The 18,703-nt window shown below is 41.8% G+C and overlaps 1 protein-coding gene across 3 annotated transcripts in view; it reads right to left on the bottom strand.

Moving 5' to 3' along the window:
* LOC111833898 (netrin-1-like) overlaps window positions 1–16,191 on the bottom strand; it is a 34,911-nt gene extending 18,720 nt beyond the window's left edge. The window contains exons 1-2 of one of the 3 annotated variants that reach the window (XM_023792631.2): window positions 16,123–16,191; window positions 11,889–12,933 (exon numbers count right to left, since the gene is read on the bottom strand). In XM_023792631.2, coding sequence (XP_023648399.1) covers window positions 11,889–12,903 — 1,015 coding nt within the window. In that variant the 5' untranslated portion in view covers window positions 12,904–12,933; window positions 16,123–16,191. Of the gene's footprint in view, window positions 1–11,888; window positions 12,934–13,268; window positions 13,710–16,122 lie in introns of those variants that run through there. The other 2 variants (XM_023792622.2, XM_023792612.2) reach the window with 2 other exon arrangements.
* Window positions 16,192–18,703: the final 2,512 nt, after the last annotated feature.

The following is an 18,703-nucleotide window of genomic DNA, read 5'->3' as shown; positions in this document are numbered from 1 at the left end:
AAGAAGTCCCGAGACAGTCAGCATCATTACTGGCCGTTTACGCTGCATAGCACTTGTCGGGAAAGTAGACGAGGGTTTTGAGGATGATAGTTTAAACCCTGGGGCAGGAAACATTTCCTGTCTTGTCTCTTTGTGTCTAGGAGAAATCTGCCTGGGGCGCAGTTTCCAGGGGCTGTTACATAAACTCCATCAGAATGATGCCCAATTTCAGGCTTAAGCCCCACAGATGGACCCCCCCTTTACGCGGCGGCTCCTGCGCACGGCTCACTGTGCGTGACACTCCCCAACTGCCTGGCTGAGACGTCCAGTTCAATCATGTTTCTGTGCTTGGGACGGCTTTCCTGGGGAGACAGTCTGGGCCCATGCTGCAGGCTTTGGGGATTCCACGTGGTTGTGCTTACCCTTTAACACTCATGCGTGGAGGTGACACGGTGCTGTGGGGGGACGGCGCCATGTCCACCCACTGCACATTTGTTCCACGTGGAGGGTGACCCTCAAACTTGCCTTGAACTGCATGTTACAGAAATGTTCCAGAATATGAGGTGAGCCCATCTGCCAGAAGTATAAACTATCTGCAAATAGTGACTCGACTCTGTTGGGGCAGCACTACTGTAATACCTTCATGGTTGAGGGTTGGAATCTCACATCTGCTGTGTGTGTGATTTCTATGTTCCACTTATGTCTTCCTGCTGTCCAAAGATACGCCCTTAGGCTAACTGCTGTCTGAATTTCCCATAATAATTCTATGCCTTTGCCCAATGAGCTTACGGTTCCAAGCTATGGAATGGCTATAATGTCTAAATTGCTGGAAAAATCTAAGCCCATGTTATGCCATGAAGTGCAATGATCCTTTGTTTGCCCTGGGATGGGCTGGCTGTCTATGAAGGGTGTACCCCTGTTTTGTATCCTGTGCTGCCTGGGGCAGGTTCCCCCCCCCCCACCCCCATCCCCCCCCCGACCCTGACCAGGACATGCGCTTAGAATAAGCATGGATACACTGTCAGTGTGACGTCAAGGATGTTTCCCTGTCCTTCATACAGATTTGAGGGTAACACCTTACCTGACGGGACACAGAAACTTAGTAGTAACTCAGTTACTACTGAAGTGCAAATCACAAACAAATATAGTAACTACTAATGATAAAAGATGCATCACAATTCATTAATTATGAACGAACATGACATCAGTATGTAACTAAGACTTAGTTTGTGGTTAATTAATACATAAGTAATAGCATAATACTAATTTATTTGTGCCCTCTCTAGTAAAGTGTTACCAATTTCAATAAATACTACACAGCTGAACTCCCTGTAGCTGCAATGCAGATTCTCGAGGTCAGTTAATGCTGGCTAGTGCTGACTTCAAGCTGAAATCCCCGATCTCTGGGTGGTCCTCAAGAGTGGTATTACTGAATTAGTGACTGTGCCGGTTCAATATGGCTTAACACAGGCGGGGGGGGGGGGGGGGGGGGACTCCATGCAGAGAGCTCTCTCCGTCATCCCCCCTCACAAATTAAGAACAGCTCATCCACACTGACTTCATAAAGGCTTATTATTGTAACCCGGCCCGCTTTGAATCAGATGCCATCTGCGGGTTTGTGGTTCCGAGCTGCGGAATGACTTTAGCGACTGTTTTGGGATTTTGAGTGATTTCAAGGGAACATTTGGAGGCAAAATTAAGCAGATCACTGTCTGCTGTGAATTCTAGAAAAATATAAGCCCATATTATGTCGAGAAATTATCTTCTATTTGCCATTTGCATAGTACAGGGACACTGGCATCTTCTCTTTGCCTACTCTGTCATGCTCTCCATGAGACACATGTGCAGGTGAGAACAAGCCTGGGGGTCACAGCAAAGGGTCAGCAATCGTGCGGCACCCCTGGAATTGGGTGGCGTGTTAAGGGCCTTGCTCAAGGGTCCACAGACATGTGACTGTTCTGCCAAAGCTTGAGCCGACAACCTTTTAATCACAGACACAGAGGCCTAGCTCACCGAGCCACTCACCGCCCCCTTTGGGGTGTGACAGGATAAACGCCTCCTGTTGCCCCTGGTAAGGTAGAAATGGGAGAAATGCTAAAGGAACCACCCTTCCTGACTCCAAACACTTTCACACTGTTTCATATTATCTATTTGTATTAGTCTCTCTAATTTATCTGTGTATATAGCTAACAAACACGATGGAACAGGAAATTCGCACCACTACAGGGGAAGCATTAACCGTAACAACAGTCACAGCAGAGGTCAGATACAGGTCAGACACGGGTCAGATACTCAGATCCAGGTCAGATACAGGTCAGACATTCAGATCCAGGTCAGATACAGGTCAGACACTCAGATCCAGGTCAGATACAGGTCAGACATTCAGATCCAGGTCAGATACAGGTCAGATATTCAGATAAAGGTAAGATACAGATCAGATATTGGTCAGATACTCAGATACAGATCAGATACTCAGATACAGATACTCAGATACAGGTCAGATACTCAGATACAAGTCAGATAATGGTCAGATACTCAGATACAGGTCAGATAATGGTCAGATACTCAGATACAGGTTAGATTGGAGCACTACCTGTTGAGCCACCAGAAGGCCATCAGACTGTATGGAGCATGGTGGAGAACCAAAAGGTAAAGCATTTCTGGGGTAGGCCAGGGGCAAGTGCTGTAAGCCTGGTTTTAAGTGTAACTCTGGCTGGGGCGGCAGGGGGGCTAATTTGTTAACCTGCAGCTCAGAAGGCTTTCTCCCTCAATCAGTCAGGCAGCATTACATGTTCAGAGGTTAATTAAGCACTGTTATTTCTGTTGGTCCACCTTTTCAAAGGCCTCCGCCATGCGCCGGCTGGCATGGGGACCCTGAGGACATCAGGTTAGCGCTGACCTGAGACGGCAATAAAATACAGCATTTAAATCAAATTATAGCTCCATTTAGCAACCAAACAAACCTGAAAAGGCACAATAACTGCATTTAGTCCTAAAAATTTCATGTTATTGACTCTTGAAATAAAAGTTCTTAACCTTTACAGATCGGTACCAATTTGTGTGCCGGAATCTCCATTTTTTTCCCTCCCATCCTTCTGTGAATTTATTATTAGCAATATAAAATGTGTTTCCTATCTCGTATCCTCGGCCATATCATCGGGCGTCTTCTGTCACAGTGGGTGTGATTTCCTCCCCCGGGTAAGGAAGCGGTTCTGGCCTCCAGGCAGGAGAGGCTGAGGTCCCATACTCACACGCCATGGGAGGGGTTTAATCGCAGCTGAACAAAGGTCTGCCGTCAAATGTCTCCATCTCACTATGCAAAAGACTTTCTGCCGCATGTCAATCCCTGTCCTTTCCACTGTACAGTGGGATAGATCCGGCAATGAACCACCAGTAAATAATTATTTTTTTCGCGTGTATATACAGCTATACATACAGGTACACATTTTTTTCTTGAGCTTGTGTGCACAGGACACACTGCTGTGTGTTGTTTTGAAATGGTTGTGGAGACTTCTGGGTATTGTTGATTTAGCTTGTGCTGTTGTTGGCTTGCTAACATCTGTGCATGGTAACTGTGCTCATTAACCAGTTACAGAGCTGTTTAGTAGCTAAAACCCTGAAGGCCAAAACAAAGTCCTGTTCTTCCTGCATGCAAGCATCAACTATTCGTACTGACCCAGTGTTAGGTCAGTATGCTAAATAGGTAATATTTCCTATAGCCTTATATTTCCTTTAGCGTTAGAAATATGCCGTGAAATTTCCGCACTAAAATACATTTTATGCAATGCAAAATGTGTTGTATGCAAAATGCATCTGCTTCTTCTAATTTATTTTAGGCTACAGTAGAACCATAGGTGAGCAGCTTGACTGACACTGCAGCGTATCTCCAGGATGGCTGCAAGTCAGACTCAGTTTCATTCTCTGCTCTGTATCTTGTGCAGCTTGCGGGTCTGAGTGGGTCCTTCAGATTCCGCCTGTAGTCCAAAGACAAGCGACTTGGCTGAACTGGTACCTCTGAATTCTCATAATTCCATGGCCTGTGCCCTGCCTTGGACCATCCTTGTGTGGACATTGTCATCTGTCTTGCACTTTCTGAGATGGATTCCTGGCTCATCCGGAGCCCACATTGGATAAGCAGTTTAGGAAACTGGGTGAATGAACCATCATGAAATTTTTGGGTATTGGGCCTTTGTTTACTCCCTGTTGGAGTACAATGCGGTTCTAGCTTTATGGGTGTTGGGCCTTTTAGGATCACTTGTTTACTCCCTGTTGGAGTACAATGCGGTTCTAGCTTTATGGGTGTTGGGCCTTTTAGGATCACTTGTTTACTCCCTGTTGGAGTACAATGCGGTTCTAGCTTTAGGGGTGTTGGGCCTTTTAGGATCACTTGTTTGCTCCCTGTTGGAGTACAATGCGGTTCTAGCTTTAGGGGTGTAATTTATGGCTCCATGAGGGACAGATTGTAGGACCCACTGGTAAATGATCCTGTTGCATTTATTTATCATATTTTCCTGTTAAGATTCTCAGAAATAGACACATCCTTGAAGAAGGTCCACACTGTGAATAAGCAGGCAGCCATTTTAACTGTTATACATTGGGGGGGGGGTTCACACACGCACTGTATGATAAAACAAACACTAATGACACTGACTCTTTTATCTTCTGGTTTAATCTAATTCCTCTATTCTGTGAGTGTCTTACTGGGTCTTCTAACTTGTGACATTTTCCACCCTCTCCTTCTTGGGATCTCCGGCTCTTGGGAAAACCAGGTACCGTATCTCAGGATAGGCCATCCTGTGGAACCAGCCCTCGCTGTCTGAACGAATAAACCAGTGGTTCTGCTCGCAGCCTGCGGTGGACCCCAGTGCAGACGTTAAGCCCCGAGGAAAGGCTGCACACCCCCAGTGCAATTTTAAGCACAGATATTGTTATACTTGCTTATATACTTGCTTATATGGTTGATTATATGCTTGCTCCGAGCTTCCCATCATCAGCTTTTCCTCTAAGCTACATCGGCTTGAAGTCAAATCAAGTCACTTTATTTGACAGCTTTTGTGCAAAAGTCCCAAGGCATCAGCAATGAAGTCGTGCAAATAAGTCAAAGCATAATTAAACAAGAGAAGACAATAGTGCAATCTGAGCACAAGTCTGTCACAATCCAAGGGTCCCGGCTTTGCAGGGCATGGGATTCTTGCAGCTCAGTAGGGAAAGACAACAGTCCACCACCCAACAAACTGTTGTCCATCTTTTCGTCAAAAACGGACATTCTGAGAAGTCGAAGTCTTCACCCAGGGACTTCAAGGTGGGGTGATGTGAAACTGCCCCCTGTTGGTAGTTTCAGCCATCTGATGGCATCTGATTCAAAAGTTTTCTTTTTGCACCAACAAGTTTGATATTGAGTCAAAGGCTGGGTATCAGATGTTACTCACAATAGACAAACGCAAACCACAAGATAAGTAAAATCCAGAAGCCTGGAAATCATAACAGATAGAGTCCAGTCAGACTTATTTAATATCCTTTCTGTTCAAAACGTGCTTTTTTCCTGCAGTGCTGCACCCGTCCTGAATGTGTTGTACTTCACCAGCAAAACAACAAAAATCTGCCAAAATAAAGGCTGGTAACCTTTTTACTGAGGAGGATTCTCTAAAACACTGGACGCCCCAGATCTCACATGTGAAACGTGTTTGAATTATGTAGAACATACGGATACGCTTGTTGAATTCAGGGCAAGGAGTGGAGAGTGTGCCTTACCACCTGACATATAATAACGTACGTGAACGGTTGTTCCGTGTCTCAGGATGTCCTTTCACCATTGATGTAAGGCCTGTCTCAATTTATTTTGCGACACGGATCATGGTTTAAAAACACAAAACCTTCTTAAACTAATGAGAGAAAGAGGAGTTAAATTTCATCACTCTGTTGCAGAAAATATGAAGCATGACCTCAGATTTCAGCTGATTGCTTTTATGAAAAGGGCAGAACGTCACTAAACAAGGGACTGGTGGCCTCAGGGCCCATTCTAACTGTTTTATATTATTTCCGGTACTTACATTTGTTAGCGACAGCGCTGACAAATGAAGGCTTTTCAAGGATATGGTTTACAGCTGGGCATTTAAAGGACACTGAGTAAATCGCTTGTGGGAGTTTTACTTACATTAAATGTTCAGAGGGCAGAATGAAAAAATGATTGGTTCAGAGAGATGACCAATCAGATCATAGAGGAGGTGGGTCCAAGCACGTAGAGAAGGCAGGACCAAGACATCTGATTGGTTGGGCCCACCTCATCTAATTGCTTGGGCCCATCTCCTCTATAATCTGATTGGTTACCTCTCTGAACCAATAATTCTTCATTCTACCCTCAGCACATTTATTTTGCAAGTAAAACATGTAAATCATGGAAGGTAGAACAGTGGTATGAATTCTACTGTAGGAGCAGATGGTGGAGCAGTGGAGTTTTCTGTGGGCTGTGAATTTATTGTTATCCTGTGTGTGGATGAGGGTTACTTCATCCACAGATTAAGGACCATAAAACAAGTCTTTGCTCATAAATATTTATTTTATAAGATGGATATCTTGAACTCAGTGGCAATTTCATTGTCCTTGTCAATCTGTTTAATTTTTTATCCTAACATTTTGCTACAACGTAGCCTAATTCATCCACAATTCATTCATAGTTTTTCTGGTATCGGATTGTGTGACTACTTGCCACGATTGTTTTATGGCCCTTAGGAGGGAGATATTCTGGCTATATGATATGGGGGCAGCATGTGGCCCAGCAGGTTCAGCTTGTGTGGCTGCGACGGGGGGGGGGGGGGGGGGTCGCCGGTTTGAGCTCAGCCCTGGCCGTGGCCTAACAGTCGCATGTCTGTGGGCGCTTGAGCGAGGCCCTTAACCCCCCCGCTCCACGGTGTCACTGCTGGCAGCTGCCCATCACTGCCCAGTTTGCCCTCACCTACATGTGTCATGGCGAGCAAGATGGGGGTCAGTGGAAAGAGAATTATATACTCAGAGGGCGACTCAGCCTGACTTCACGCAGCACCCTGCATAAATGTCACAAAGCTTTTATAAAACAAGCGGTAAATGCAGATAAGAGTCAGCAACAAGAACATCCAATGGGAAAGTTTCTCAAGAAAGGAAACTTTTCCCTATCACCATAAAGAGATCTCGTGTATAATCAAAATTTTTTAAAGAATTTAATTTCGCTGCAGCAGTACTGCACTGAAGGAGTAATATTAATGAGGAGTATAGGAGTATAAGTAATATTTCTCATTGAATGCTCAAAATGTTAAATGATATACAAACTGCAAGTATGTGGCAGGGGGAATGTGGGGCTATTGGCATTAACATCACTGAGCTCCTGGCCTGACTCAGGGCTGATTCGCTCTCCGTGTCAGTCAGCGATAGAGAAGCATGCTTTGATCCACTCTGCCGCATCTACGTGGTGTTCGCTCTGTGCGTGATGCCCGAAGCAGCTCAGTGAACTACAGGATTAGGTTGGGTGTTTCTCATTTGGATGGGATGTGATTCCCCACAGCAAGAATCCTAGCCAGACACAAACACTAATCCAACAGAAGTTGGTTGAGTTTCACTTGACCTTTGCAGAACATCACAACATTTGATAGTATCCTTTTTTCCCCAAAATGACGGAGATATACACCCTGCTCTGCAGTTGGATATTTTTACCGAATCACGTTCTGGATGGATCTCTCAGTTAGTCAGTGATACTGGGAATGCCCTGAAACAACGACGACACGACTTTAAGCACTGTGCCTAGTCACAGATCACACACGTCTTCCCCAAAAGCCATAGAGAAGATAAAGATGCATTCATGGAGATATGTCCCAAATCAGAGAGACTGGCAGCAGAGTCACATTCCTGACCTACAATAAGTGTGAGTAAACTCCATGTACAGCCAGAGTTTGCATGGGGTCCGCACTCTGAATACGTACCTATTATATATAAAAAAAAAAACTTTAATCATTACTAAGATTCTTCTCTCTGCTTTCTATACCAGCAGGCAAGCCTGTTCAGGGAAAACAGTTCAGCGATTGACTTCTCTTCCCATTCATGGGGAAGATATCTTTAACTGAAAGTAAACACCTGCATTTCTAATTGTGATTAGTTGATGCAACATTACCTTCCCACAGTACAGCTTAACTGCCAGATCGTTTCTGGTTATTGGCGTGGTGTATATACCAACAGTGAGACAAATAGCTTTTTTGTGTTATTGTCTTATTTCATTAGGCACAGAGTTTTACGTGGCTTCCCTTCAGGCCAGTAACTCAGAATTTGAAACGAATAGAAGGACGAGTGCCTGTGATCTCCCGAACAGGAAAAGCAGTTCCTGTAGTGAGTCTGACAGTTAATATGGAATTCTATAAGACTGTTACCTCAAGCTAAAAAGCACAAAGTCATTAATGTACCATTTAATGTTAAGTTCTCTCCTAATGGAGGGAGCAGCAGTTTAGTGACAGTTTTTTTACTAACTTTTGGAATCATATTATTTAACTTCCATAGTATATAACATCACAAATCCTTCCATCGGCACAGTGTCTGTTTGCACTCGCTGACTGAGTTCACATAGAGTGTATTTTACTTCTGCTTCTTTTTCCCGTTGATGGATTACTCCCCCCCCCACATGAAAATGCTTTAACACGCAAAATACTACCCCCACTTTGCATGAGAAATGACAGATATTATTGATTTTGACTTCTGTTTTGACTTGGATCAAATGCACTTGGCAAGGAGCTTTTCATATATCGCCATTAGCATTGTACCCGGGCTACTTTTTAAAAATGTAGTTCTCACAAAGGGATGAGCTCTGTTTCTACAAACGTACAAGATGAAGCTGTTCTGATGCTCCTACTGGGAGAGACGCCTGAAGAGTTTGGGGAAACGTCATTTTCTTCATCCCCTTTTTTGTTAGTGTCCTGGAGTCGCCGATCTCCCATGATGCTGTGCTCACAGAATCGTCCGGATTCCCCATTCGTCTGCAGCCTCCTGCCGGGGAAACTCCATTCCACAGGGACCACTGGGTCTACTGGCTCATCTGCCTGCCTAATTGCAGTTATTACTGGGACAAGAATCATCTCAGGATGTGTGTGAACAGCCTCACGACACTGTAAAATCAATTTATGCTCCTGCTAGTCACAGCCTTGTGTTTTTTTCTTGTCTTCACTTACTTTTATTTCAAAGCAATTGCATTTTTATCCATTAGTACATATGGGTATTTACAGGGTTTTACGTTTAATCCCTCTGCTGAATGGCGACAAAGTGGTCTCCAATGACACTTAAATAAGCAACTTTTAGGGTGAAAGTGAACACTATACTGGTTAAAGCCCATGCTTTTGTTGTTGTTATAGGAGAAGTACTATCCTGAGTCACTTCTGAGGCCATAAATCATTTTTTTTTTTATTATAAAGAAAAATATTAATGCTTCCCTTTTCAAGAACATTGTGTACCCCATGATGAAAACGATTCGGGTTGCATTACACCTACGTAGGCTGAGGAAAAACTGTACTTAAACCTTCAATAGACCTTCTAGTCTATTGGAGTAGCACTTGATTTACTGGAATCTGTTCCTTACCCCGGTACCTGCAAGTGTGCGCGCATGCGCAAATGTCTTCCAGAAAGAAGTGAGATTTACCGAAACGCCCGAATACTAACATGCTGCAGGCACAATCGAAACGTAATTTGTAAATTACCCCGTTTGTCCAGCAGAAATGGCCTTTAAGCAATGAATTCTAGATATTTATTGTACTCTACTAATGAACAGTGAAAGTAATTCAAAAGTTTCGAATTTTGGAGTTTAAATCGTCTTTAACTCGCACTTCATGGTTCTTCATTTAACGTACGTATTGTTGGCGCCTGATAATCCCAGATGTCTTTTATAGAATTTACGCCAGCTTTTCAATTATAAAAAAATCATGTTCTGTGCCAAGAAATGAAAGAAAGAATTCGGGGGTTTAAATGACACTAAATAAAACGTGTAAAAATATCTTTCTAATCTCTCCGTCGTTAAATAAAATCCCTAGAGTACTGTAGTTTCGTACACAGACGAAATTATCTAAGCTGTTTAGATAATATTTCAAATTACATATTTACCTTGATAATGTGTTAATACATTTAGTTAGTTAAGTGTTATTATTTTAATAATAAGCAGAAGAAGATTTGCATTTTATTTTGCATTCAGTTTGAAGTGTTTTCTTCGATTTAATTAACGTGCCTCTTATACTGATTCGTATACTCTGCCATCCACACTATTATGTTTTAATACTGGTAGGTGAAATTGTAGAAACAAATAATAGGAATTAAATCTGTACAATTAGGACTTCTGTACAATTAAAATGGCATACAGTTAACGCGATTTAAATTGGCATCTATTTTGGAAGTTGAACGGAACTGTACAATGTGAATGGCCATCCCTGGGAAACCGATGACTGACTGTCCGGTTCGCCCGCGACCGGAATTGCATTGTCTGAGCCCCGCCATTATTTAACTGCTTTCATCATCGCTGAACAAACACCTGCAGTTACGGCGCTGCAGTGGAAGCGCCGCCTTCCTCTCCTGTAGCTGATCGGGCTGTGGGGAGCATAGCTGTAAGGCACGCACTCGCGAGCCAATAAAATATCGCCGAGAGAATTATTATTTATTTATTATTATTATTATTATTATTATTATTATTATTATAGAGTGACGTCTATTTGAGAGGGACCTTGACTGATTAACCATCCAATAGGCACTGAATGCATCACAAAAGCGAACTTGAACTATGGGGTACTGATTGTAAATATTTAATTTCATCAATAGTCACGGTATTATGCATATTGGTTTTCGAGTTGCATGTGAAAAGCCACGATATTATTTAGTCTCTTTTAGGCCAACTGTCACATTCATTTATCAGACCAGCTACACGGCCGAGATTTGCAATATTCGACTTGTCTATGTGCTTATTTTTATATTATACTGCTTGATGTTGCACCTGTACGGTCGTTTCCCCCTAGTTGCATCCTGTTTACTCCAGTTAAACGGCAGAACTCCTGCAGAAGCTTTTGATTAATTATTAAGATAAATAATAAGTAAACAAAACAAAGCCCTTTGAACTGTGAACACAAAGGTATTGACGTAAAGAAAATGTTTTCTTCAAGTTTTTTGTATTAATTTGATGCACTGATAAATTACTGTGTGGTGATATTAATCAGTTTGCCGGAAAATGCAATGCAGTTGCGGCACAAACTATTATATCCGTGTTTATATTATGACTTAAGGATTTTTATAATGCGTAAATATGAAAGGAGTATATTCCATTTTCAAAGTTTAATAAAGGTACTGGCCTACATCACAAGATCATTCAATCATGACTGAAGTAATAGATAGTTAAATAGCATGTAATCACCCTGCCGGACACGTGTAAATACCAGTTATAATTTTACCCCATGTATTAGGCTATTTATTTTACGACTAAAAGTTAACCGCCTGAGCTACAAGAATTAAAAACGAAACATAATTTCCAAATTTGATCTTTTATAAACTTACGAATTCCGATTTCTCATTCTACTTCTAAATCAATCGGTTCATTTACGAACGAAAAATGTGTCCATCTAAAAAGAAAATTGCTTTTATTTGCAAAATAGTGCAACATCGCAATTTTATCTTTAATCATACATTATATACATTATACAAAACAAACTATCAATTAGGCCTATACCTAGGCTACTGATGTCCATGAATCCCAACGTTTCTTACTTTAGTTTAAACGCAAAAATCTTATGTATAGCGTCCTGCATGGGGTGCGGGTCAGGATAATTTGATATAAAATGGTCTGCTGCTTGTGGAGTTTTGCTGAAAATAAATCTAGCTGGGAATGCTAACAAATAAAGAGAGGGAAGTAAACAATTTGACGGACTTACCGACACATTCGTTAGCTTCTCTAGCGGTTGCACGTTGCCATGGACGGTCATAATGGAAAGGTTTGCATCTGTCACACTCCGGCCCAGCGGTGTTATGCTTGCACTCACAAACCAGGTTTCCGTCGCGGTCTTTTACACACCTTGAAGCGTGTCCATTGCATTTACATCGCCCGCCGACCTGCAGGTCTGAAACTGCATAGAAATAAGAGTCTCGCGCCAATTCCGAGTCGTCTTCATTCTCATCGCCAAAAGTGTGCAACCGGTTGAATGTCACCTTTATGTCGGTGGCTGTCACCCAGTCCTGAAGGACGGGAGAGTTGTCAAAGTCATGCGCCGAGGGTCGACCATCCAAGGTACTAAACGCTATAAGACCCCCTGAAAGAGGATGCATTTCCGTATGAGAGTCCGTGCAAACGGCTTCTTGTTCGTTCTGCTTAGTGATTGTTGCTTTGTTCGCTTTGTTGTACATCTTCTTACACTGTGTTGAGTAGAACTGGAAGGGCACCCACGACTTTCCATAGTCCATTGATTTATAGATGGCCATGGACTCAGGTCGTGGGGAACAAAACTGAAGGCTCACATAGGTGACCTCAAACTTCTTGCCCAGCGACAATGACAAGGTGACGTTTTGTGGGTACTGCACGTAGTTTTCCGACTGCCAGCACGTGAGGTTGTGGGGGTTGTTGAGGTCCGTCAAATATGCCGGTGGGTGAGACTTCTTGGGGTCCTGGGCATCGCAAGTGTAGCAGTTCCTGTTCCGTTCGTCGCCTTTCTCGGTCACCACACAGTATCTACTCGCGGGCATCCCGCAGGTGCTGGAAACGCGCACTTCCTTTCCGAAAGCGGAGTTCACGAAATCAGGGATGCACCTCCGGGGGTTGCCGTTCTCGTCGTAGCATGGATCCGGCGGAGACGTCTGGGCGGCGAACACGCTCATCCCGTAGCCACAAAGCGCCCTTTCGGCCATTAGGGACACAGCCACCAAAGTGACCCAGGGCTCCAGGATCCTTAACATTGTAATCCCCGTTCTTCAGTGTCTCTTGCGCTGAAATACACAGCCGTGGAAAAAGGTATTCTTTATTCTTATATTCACAATCTTACCGGATAACTCTACGCGTATATTTTAAACATAAAACGCAAAGAATATGAAATAATAAACTATAAGCATTGTACATTTGACTTCGATGATATATATTTTAAAAACGCTAATAAATAATACCGTATAGGTGATGACAGATAAACACGAATGAACAATTTGGTAGAAGTTTTCACACAATTACAAACATAAAAGCAACATTGGATAGTATATACTACAAATAACAAGCTGTACCATTTGCTTAAAATACATAATCAGATACAGGTACTAAACGCTCTTCATACATTGTCAATTAAATCTTCTTACGAGGTCAAGAAATGTCCACATAGGGCACTTTACGCAGAATTAACAGTTCAGCTTGGCGGAATGGTATAATTCTGTAGTCAGTTTTTTAAAAAGTCTCTTCTTTCACAAGTTGTCTTAACGCTTTTATTCGTGTTTCTCTCTGGGAACTTGGATTCGAAACTACAGTATTAATCCCGATGTAGCCTCCCCGTGTCCCTCAAACTCGACACCCCCTCCTTCCCTTTGCTCCCTCTTTCTACCTCTAGGTGTCTTGCCGCCAACACAATCACTATAGAATGTCAAGAACCAGTTAGGTCACAGTAGCGTTTGAGGTCCTTTTAATGGAGTGACACCCAAAACGGAAAAGGAACGAACAACGACATCCACTGGTAGCTTATCAACAGAAAAAAATCTAAATCGAACATACTTCACAATTCATCACTGGATGGCAGTACTTTGCTATCCGTTTATTGCTATCATTTTCGGTGAAGTAGTTTCTTATTCTTAATTGATTTAAACGCTCGAAAGATTAATGATGTGAATTATTATGTTGTCACGCGTGCATGACTGCAATAAGTTTATTTCAGAGACTGAACTATATACCTTTAAATCAGACGGTGTAACAACATCATGCACAATTTATGCGTGAATGACTTAGTCAGCTGTTTCACGTATGAGCAATATGCATATTTAAAAAAATTGAAATGCTTATTTCTAGAATAGCAGTGTTAAAGGAAACGGAACGTAGAACTTAATATGGAATAGATACAATGCGATTTAGTTATAACCAAAAAGCTAGAATGAACTCCGTTTAGAATGTCGACGTTTTATTTTGGTTTACCTCCAGTTCAAAGTAAACCATAAAAAAGGCAAGTTATTTTGTATATTTTTCTTCTAAATCAAATTGTCCATGCGTAAACAGCAGGCCCAATATCACATTACTAATAAAATCTGCATATACATCATTAAAAAGCAAACACATTTCAAACCAACATTTCATTTTATTCTATATAATAAATATTTCAGTGTTTATATTTATCAACACGATTCGTTTATAAACAAAAAACGCTGTGTGTATATTATATATAGCCTATATTCCTTACATTTCTGTGTTGTTGGTATGCGACTTAAAATCCTCGAGGACACAGCATTCAAAAGAAAATCGCTCACAACACAGAGTAAAGGTAAGCGAATGGTATTTAATTTATCGAAACATAACGTATGCAAACTTAACCAGAAGTATGTTCAGCTAAACCCCTTACGCGGCGCTGACGCGTGTATTTTATTGACTCGTGATAGGTGCCAGTTCATTGAAAAACATAATTGCAAAGGATGATACTGCCACCAAAAGGGTATTTGTATATTTAAATATTCAGATTATTGGAGTACAGTGTTATGCGTGCCCGCTAACTTAGTAATTGTTCTGAACACTAAAACACATACATTAATTAATAAAATTAATATAATTGATAATCATAAAGAAGCTGACGATTAAAATTTATTATTGCTGCCGATTGTGATATTCAAATTGTACTGATGTATCACTATTTTCTAGGAATCTCACCTACATGAAACCGTTATATATTTTAATGCTAAAGTAAGCAAACGATGGGTGTCTTTAGACAACAAACCAGCAACAGTATTATAACTAAAATAGCTTAAATAAGTAAACCTTAAATAGATATTTTCCTTCCCGAAGACGTGAAGAAATATTGACTTATAGTCACGTGCTAATAAATTAAAGAGGAAATTATAACTTGCAAACTAACAGTGTTAGTAGGCGTACGTGAGTGATTTTAATCTTCAGAAGATATTCCAATAAAAATCACTTTCAGCTATCATTTAGATTAATCCTAATATGTTCTATTGTGGAAAGGGAATTAAGAATTCTTTAGCGTTTATCTATATTTTTGTCTGATCCCACTGAGCAGAGATACGTCAAAAACAGGGCACTTGAACGTCTTGTCGGAAATTGAAATTACGTGCCCTGAGGAGCCAGAATGAACGTTTTGTGACGTCTTTTTATGACATCTTCTGAAAGTCCAATATTGGGTCCTGCACCTGTCCTGCACATGCACAGACGGCCAAAAAATCTCTAAGATTTTGAACTTTATATCAGTGCTTTAGAGGGGTCGTAGTCAGACGTCCAAATGATGAAGCTGATTTGCGCGTCATGCGGACATACAGACACCGACCGTCGCAATACAGACATAATCCACAAGTCTGGCAGCTGTTTCGTGTTTGCTGGGATTATGACAAAGCAATAATAACGATATTCTCATCCGCTTTAAAGATATTTTCTTTTGTGGCAGTTAAGTATATAAAACGCAAAAATGGTTTAATAAGCACTAGAATGGCGACGAATGCATCAATTTCCGTTTCTTGTGTATAAATCCTAGGGTCTTCGTGATAAAACGCGTAGATTAATCGTAAAGAATTTAAATATCCGAATGGTACGTATAACATGTTTTCTACTCAGCAGACAGAGTTTATATTAAGTATATGAAACGTATGGATCATGAGATGTGGCACTTAATACTGATCTGAAGTTTGTAGGCTAGACACCTCGCAGCTTTGGCCTACGTGTAGCGGAGACCTGGGATGATTGTAACATGGGTTAATTGTAACAAAGCCTTTTTCTCAAATTAGGAACGAGGTACAAATGACATGTCACTCAGCACATGCTCAGTTTAATCTTTATTTTATACGTGAACTATTCATGGGGTAAACCGTAACATTTCACTCCACGTGTTTGAGGCTAAACCATTCATTTTCTGTTTGTGATACAGAGATAAAACCGTTTAAATAAAGACATATGTTTGTTGGTGTGTAGTCATATTTTAAGGCACTTACCTTGAAAAGCTAACTATAAGCAGAAGTGAATGAAGTCTTCCCTTTACCTGTGTACAGGGCTGCTCTCCCGCACGTGATGTCACTCACGCTCTCACGCTCACGCAAGAAATCTTACGTCAATCTATATTATTCCATTATAAACTATAAAATTAGCAACAGCAAAAGCGTTGGGGCAGTCTGCAAACCCTACAGACTTTTTACAATGTAATAAAATTGTTACATACACGCAAATGTGTGCGCAGACTTGTCTCGAATTGAAAATCTCACGCAAGCCATCTGACCAAAGCTGGCAACCCTCTATGTAAATTATGCACAGGTCAGTAAAATACAAATACGACATATAAAATCTTAATAGAGAAAAAGTTCCATGGCCATCATTATGTACGTAATGTGTATTTAGGAGCATTTTATCTTAGTTATTTTAAATTGCAGATCTTTAATAGGCTATAGGTAGTCGCACTAGGTGTCGCTGTGTTCCTGTCTAAAAAGTCTTCAAGAATATATTCATTTGAAATTACTTCCAGCAGCAGGTCTTTAGTTTTGAACATTCATTATATTCGCATTTATTACAAATGGTGACCTGTGGCTTTATGTTCATCATGGTTTAGTATATTACTATTTAGTGTTGTGATTTGTATAGCCTACATATTTCAATGTCCGGAGACTGAACGAGAGACTACACATTTAAAATGAAATACAAAAAGAACTTAAATGACAGGTTTACAGACACAAGTATCTGTGATAGACGTGTAGCTTATTTATATACTGTCTGACCAGTAAGACACTGCGGTCAATAAATTGTTTCGTGCTACACAGAGATTCGCAGGAAGGCACGCAATCATTTTTTTCCATGGTTTATTTACATACTCATTGAAATTCTCTGAAACTTCTTCCCAGTTTCTTTTTGGTAAGTTTTCCGGGTCAGGCTTATGTCTGTGGGTAACATTTGTGCCTGTGTGTGTAAGAAATATGGGTGGCGTCGCGCCTTGCTCGTCATGTCTGCCACACCCCCTTGTTCTCCTCCCCAGCGTGACTGTAACGAGCCCCACCTATATGCCTGTCAATCTTGCGTCTTGTTCCTGCCCCCATGTTAATCACCCCCAGCTGTTTCCTTCGTATTTAGGTTCGTCTCAGGGGTGTAACCCCAAGATCCGTCATTGTCACCTGTTCGCGCTGCTATTCTTGTCCTCTTTGCTCGATCAAGTCCCGTGCGAGGGTCTTTGACGGCACTACAGCTGGATCGTGCTTCTCCTACCGGCGTGACACGTGGATTATAATCAATTACTAAATGACTAAATGACTAAAATGACTAAATCAATCAAAATATTTTTCACATTATTGATTACAATATCCGACAAAAAGTGCAACGACTGTTTAACTTAACTTAGTAAGACTAAACAAAGTAACGCTAACTATGATGTTGTATAAGCCTCTGACCATGTCAATGACCCTCTGTTGATGGTTCACCTTCTGTGAATTGCATTTTAGTGCTACCAGTGAATTTGTGCACAATACATTATCCGCATCAAGCACCTGTGAATCCATTTTTAGCACTAAGCACAAAACCAATTAACCAACCACATAGATGCTGGTTCCTGTCCTTTGGCAGTTGTGGCCTTTCTGAGGTTCTGCTTGGAGGACAATGTCTACCTGAGCCAGGGTGTCAACAGAATGCTACATTTATCGTTTGGTGGATGGATGGATGGATGGATGGATGGATGGATGGATGAAAGTGAAGGCTTGGTTTCAGCATTGGTAGGCACCAAATAAGCCTCGTACCCACCGCCCCCCTAAACGCACATGCATAGTAGTTCCACAGTATCTTTTGGGACGGGTCCCTACCGTCCATACCCAGACCTGTGCCCCTGAGTTTGCAGGCCCAGAGGTGCCAATCAGGAGACTCGGGAGAATTCTCGGTGGGCCGCTTAGCTGTTGTGCTGGTCAACAAAATAATTTGACAAGTTTAAAATTGAGCCGGTTGGAAAGAACTTTAAAATTCGACAACAACGCTTCAGAATGCTGACTAGCGAGGCTTCTCGCACACACCCAACACACCACGATTGCTCTGCATAGAGAAACGCGCAAATAGGCGGCGCACTTGTCAGTGTGATCGTTCGTCATTTCGAGCTGACAGCTCAAAGCGCGGTTGCCGAAGTGTCACAACTAATCGCTTGCCATCGCTAATTACTGTAAGTTTCTCTAACGATGTGTGTTAGAAGTAGACCAGGCAGGGCTGAGAAAGTCAGACTGCTACACAGTTTAATATGCCACTTATTTATTTTCTTCTTGAAATGTCAGTAATAAAGTCACAGGGATAATAAGACTTGAACTGCGACATCATTAATCAAACTTCCCCCAGAACAAGGACAAAATGGACTGGTCCTGGTCACCCTGTGCTAGGATGGATGGCTGGGACACAACTCTACAAAAAAAAACTGCCCATTTGGCTAAACCAGGGGGGGTTCTATCTACTGAAAAGATCAGGGGCTACGTCACGTTTACCTGAGGCTTGACTTTTTTGTTTTTGGAGGGTAATTTGCATCGGGGTTAAAATACTCGAGGAATACCCCGGACCTAACGG

Source organism: Paramormyrops kingsleyae, chromosome 22, assembly GCF_048594095.1.
Source record: "Paramormyrops kingsleyae isolate MSU_618 chromosome 22, PKINGS_0.4, whole genome shotgun sequence".
NCBI classification, from domain to species: domain Eukaryota; kingdom Metazoa; phylum Chordata; class Actinopteri; order Osteoglossiformes; family Mormyridae; genus Paramormyrops; species Paramormyrops kingsleyae.
This window is presented reverse-complemented; position numbering and strand designations above follow the sequence as displayed.